This window comes from Camellia sinensis, chromosome 3 (assembly GCF_055761805.1).
Source record: "Camellia sinensis isolate YWXY chromosome 3, ASM5576180v1, whole genome shotgun sequence".
In the NCBI taxonomy this organism is placed as follows: domain Eukaryota; kingdom Viridiplantae; phylum Streptophyta; class Magnoliopsida; order Ericales; family Theaceae; genus Camellia; species Camellia sinensis.
In genome coordinates, this window is record NC_138963.1 from 50,327,165 (window position 1) to 50,332,328 (window position 5,164).

The 5,164-nt window shown below is 39.8% G+C and overlaps 1 protein-coding gene across 1 annotated transcript; it reads right to left on the reverse strand.

The window, feature by feature from the left end:
• Positions 1–2,184: 2,184 nt before the first annotated feature.
• LOC145821506 (uncharacterized) lies at positions 2,185–3,633 on the reverse strand. Its single transcript, XM_082918028.1, has one exon. The coding sequence runs from the start codon at positions 3,631–3,633 to the stop codon at positions 2,185–2,187; it is 1,449 nt and encodes a 482-aa protein (XP_082774154.1).
• Positions 3,634–5,164: the final 1,531 nt, after the last annotated feature.

Below are 5,164 nucleotides of genomic sequence, written 5' to 3' on the forward strand. Positions count from 1 at the left end.
TTTACTGACCCTTCCACGGATCTGTTCTCTGATGAGCTTACCCCACCGCCCTTGCCAGCCTCTCTCGAGTTCTCTGATGAGCTTACTCCACCGCCCCTACCAGCCTCTCTCGAGTCTGCCTTGCCTACTGGTCTGTCTCATGCATCTGCTACCTCTGATGGTCCTGCTCTTGCTCCCTCGGGATCCTCCCCTCCTGGTGAGTCTCTCCCTCTGGCTCCTCCTGCCTCTACTCGACCACACCGGGTAACCCAACCTTTTACTCGTCTTCGTGACTTTATTGTTGGTTCTACTGCTTTTTCTACTTATGAACCGACCTCCTATCGTGAGGCTCTCTCTAATCCTCTTTGGCAGTAAGCTATGACTGATGAATTGCAGGCTTTAGACAAAACTCACACTTGGGACATTGTTGATCTTCCTCCTGGCAAGACTGCCATTGGTTGCAAATGGGTCTACAAAATCAAAACTTGTTCTGATGGATCTATTGAGCGCTACAAAGCCCGCCTTGTTGCCAAAGGCTTCAACCAAGAATATGGTATTGACTATGAGGAGACCTTTGCTCCTGTTGCTCGTCTCACCTCTGTTCGCAGCCTAATTGCGGTTGCTACCACTCGACACTGGGATCTTTATCAAATGGACGTGAAAAATGCTTTCCTTAATGGTGTTCTTCTTGAAGAGGTCTACATGCAACCTCCCCCTGGGTCTACTTATCCACCTCACAAAGTCTGCAAACTCCAGCGTGCTTTATATGGTCTCAAACAAGCTCCGCGCGCTTGGTTTGCCAAGTTCAGCTCTACTATTCATGACTGTGGTTTCACCTCCAGTTCTTATGATACTGCTCTTTTTATCCGGAATACTGCTCAAGGGACCACCTTGATTCTTCTTTATGTGGATGATATGATTATCACCGGTGACGATCTTGATGGTATTCTATGCCTTAAACAGTTTCTTAGCCATCATTTCGAGATGAAAGACCTTGGTCCTCTCAGCTATTTCTTGGGTCTTGAAATCTTCCATGATTCCACGGGGTCTTTTCTCTCTCAGGCTAAGTATACCTCTGATCTTCTCACCCGCGCTGGTCTTACGGATTGCAAGACTGCCTCCACTCCCCTGGAGCCTCAAAGTCGTCTTACACCTCTTGATGGCACTCTTCTCTCTGATGCTACCCTATATCGTCAGCTGGTTGGCAGCCTTGTCTATCTCACTGTTACTCGTCCTGATATTGCCTATGCCGTTCATATTGTCAACCAGTTTATGTCCGCTCCTCGTACCCCTCATTATGCTGCATTAGTTCGTATCCTTCGTTATCTCAAAGGTACCTTGTTTCATGGACTTCATTATTCCGTCCGCTCCTCTCTCCAGCTTCGTGCTTTTTCCGATGCTGATTGGGCTGGGGATCCTACTGACCGGCGTTCTACTACCGGGTTCTGCTTTTTCTTGGGTGATTCTCTTATTTCTTGGCGCAGCAAGAAACAATCTCTTACTGCTCGCTCCAGTACCGAGGCCGAATATCATGCTCTTGCTGATACTACTTAGGAGCTTCTCTGGCTTCGTTGGCTTCTTGCTGACATGGGTGTTTCCCCCTCTGGCGCTACTGCCCTCTTTTGTGACAATCAAAGTGCTCTTCAAATTGCTCACAATGATGCTCTTCAAATTGCTCACAATGATGTTTTTCATGATCGCACCAAGCACATTGAGATTGACTGTCATTTTATTCGTCAACACGTCACTCGTGGTACTGTCCATCTCCATCCAATCTCCTCTGCTGATCAACCTGCTGATATCTTCACCAAAGCTCATTCTCCTGGCCGCTTCGTTGAACTTGTCTCCAAACTCCAGTTGGTTGATGTTTGTCCTCCTTGAGTTTGAGGGGGGCTGTTAACATATTAATATAATTGTTAATATAATATGTTAATATATTATAGTATGTATATAATAGGATTCCTTTAATATATTATAGTATGTATATAATAGGATTCCTTGTCCCTGCTTTCGGTCGCCCGCCTTCTTTCGGCCTCCTTTTCCTTATTATATTGAATTATATCATAATGATGTTTTGTATCCAGCTCCTATATTATGGAGCCTCTATTTGGTTTCTGAATATAGTTTCAATTACAGAGAGTTCTCTTTCAATATCACTCTCTCTCAACTTGTTTTACAATCATTGTGACTTTCTATTGTGCAGCCTCACCTCTGCCCGAATAAAGCTTTAAGATCTGTGTCATAGCCATACCTTTCCGTCCATTGCCTAACACTGTCATGGATCTCTTTGATGACTCTGCTTCTCAAATCAACTTTGCTGAGTGATATAGGAGCACTCTTGTATTGGATAGTATCGAGAAATTCTTCAATGCCTAACATTTTTTGGAAGCTAAGGCAGGCGAGTTGGTTTTCTCTCAAGGCAAATTTTAGCAGACTAAACTGAGCAATGGAATTCGACCACCACCGTTTTGGAATTGCCCAATTAGTTAGTGGTGAATGTGCAATGCACTTGATTACTCGTAAGATGGTGGTTTTCTTACGCTTAATTAACCAATAAGCAGTTTGGTCGGAGAGAATTAGTTGCAGAAATGCCCATAACTCCACGAGAAGAGAGGCCGCCAACAATACCAAATTTATGGTACGGTCAATCTCGGAGTGGTGGCGATGTTTCTCTGTGACTCGTATTGTCTCATGCAAAGATACCATCAGCAATACAATGAGGGTCAGAAATATTCTGATGAATCGTCCAGCAATGCCCCAAGCAGAGTAGACTATCTTCGCCTTTGTGTAGCGCAAATCATATATAAGCCCTAGTTCAATCTCAATTATCCTGAATGCCTTGCTCACACACATGGCGTCGTTTTCGAAGATTGACCTGCTTGCATACCCATCTTGGAAGCCCATTACAAGATCTGCAAAGAGACGCTTGACCATCTCAAGAAACTCATATGCTGCAAGTAATTCATTTCCATCAGGAAAACATTCTAGTGATGATGGAATACTATTGGTTAAATGACTCGGCACGTCAACCTCTAGAGTTTGATGTGGTGTGACATGGTACCCCTCCAATTGCTTCAATCTACATTCCTCCACAACTTTGGATTCACTAGAAGGGATATCTGGAATCGAGTCCCTAAATTTGTTGTCACTTGCCCAATATAGAACCCACACTCTTTCACCGTACTTGACAAGCCCAACATAGAACATTACAACAAAGAGTAGGGAAAATAGAGACCTTGTCCAAGCCAAAACGAAGATGTACATTGTGGTCATTACTTGGGAAACTAGTCCAAATGAGTGCCTTTTCCACAACTCATTGTCTTCCAAGGAGTAAGCAGTAATTGCATCTGTGCCACCCAAGTGTAACAACATCATTGGAGCCCAAAATGCTAATAGCTCATACTCTGGACCAAAAGAATCTTTCCTGTAGATTTCTCCAAGATTATTTGAGAGTATTCCAGCGGCCATCATTGCTACCACGTCGGCAAGTAAGTTGGTCGTCCAAACAATGATTCTGATCCATGCTACGGCAATATACTTTCTACGATTGCCGAGAATGGCAAGAACTATTTGGATAGTGAGGCTAAGTAGAATCATTCCTCGCAATTCCCATTCCTTCCACAGTTTCCTCAAATTTGGAGGAATTGACTCCATCGTCCTCCTCTTGTTCATTATAATCATACTGCCAGCAATTGATCAAAAACTCATAATTAGTTACTAAATGCAGAAAGAAAAAGGAAAGAAAATATGTAGTGTAGATGAAATGTGAAAAAATTGATGGTTAATGAAGGGGATAATGATTCTTCAATATGAATCTAACAGCATGGGGATTACCAAACTTTGTTATATTATATTAGTACCTGCTTGCAACAACATCATTGGTTTGCTTCCAGAATAGCTGAAAAATGCAACCTCATTTTTGTCAAATGGGTGCTTTCTGAACTATATTGTTTCTTTTGTGACTGGGTGTTTAGGTGTAGAGAGAGAGAGAGAGAGAGAGAGAGAGAGAGAGAGAGAATGAATCCCAACTGAGACTAGGCTCAGTAGCCAGAAGCAGTTGACCCATGAATGATAATTTTAAGGACTGGATAGAAACCATGCCCGATATATAACTAGTAATTTATCAAATTCATCGTTAAAAATTTGAGATAAAAATAGGGGGATTTGGTGATAGCCCCCTCACTATCTAATTTGTCTTTCAAAAGGACAAGAATTATATAAGTACTTTCAAAACCCCCTAATATTTTAAAACTTGTTTATTTTACTATAATACCCTTATATTTATCAGCTCTCCTATTAAGCCATCTTCACTGTGTATTTTAGAGTAAAATTTTACTCTGTATGTAAGTAAAATTTTACTTTGTGTAAAAGTAAAATTTTACTCTGAATAAGAGTAAAATGTTACAATCTGAAACTAAAGTAAAATTTTACTCTGTATAAAAGTAAAATTTTACTCTGAATAAGAGTAAAATTTTACACTCTAAAACTAAAAGTAAAATTTTACTCTGTATAAAAGTAAAATTTTACTCTGAATAAGAGTAAAATGTTACACTTTGAAACTAAAGTAAAATTTTACTCTGTATAAAAGTAAAATTTTACTCTGAAACTAAAAGTAAAATTTTACTTTTTTTACTCTGTATAAAAGTAAAATTTTACTTTGAAAAACAAATAAACTGTGAGACTCTGAAGCTAAAAGTAAAATTTTACTCTGTATAAAAGTAAAATTTTACTCTAGTTCTGTCAAATGAAAAAAACAGAGCAATAGAACCAGAGTAAAATTTTACTCTGGTTCTATCAAATGAAATTAGATCATTCACAACCACTATTCTTTTGTTTCTTCACAGTTACTTGCCTCTTTCGTGTCACCTTTTTGGCTTCTTTGTTATCTATTACATATATACAATCCATATTGCTCACTTACGACACAAAAATTTATCAAAATCAAAAACAATTTTACAACAAAAAGTTGAGAGAACATAGTAACAACTCATCAATAGATCAATTTAAGAACTTAACAACACTATCCAAATGAAAAATCTCTCTCTCTCTCTCTCTGTCTCTCTCTCTCTCTCTCTCTCACACACACACACACAAACACACACACACACACACATATATATATATATATGAAAAATCTGAAGAACTGTGTTCAAATATGAAAATTTTGAACAGTCGCGCGATTTGT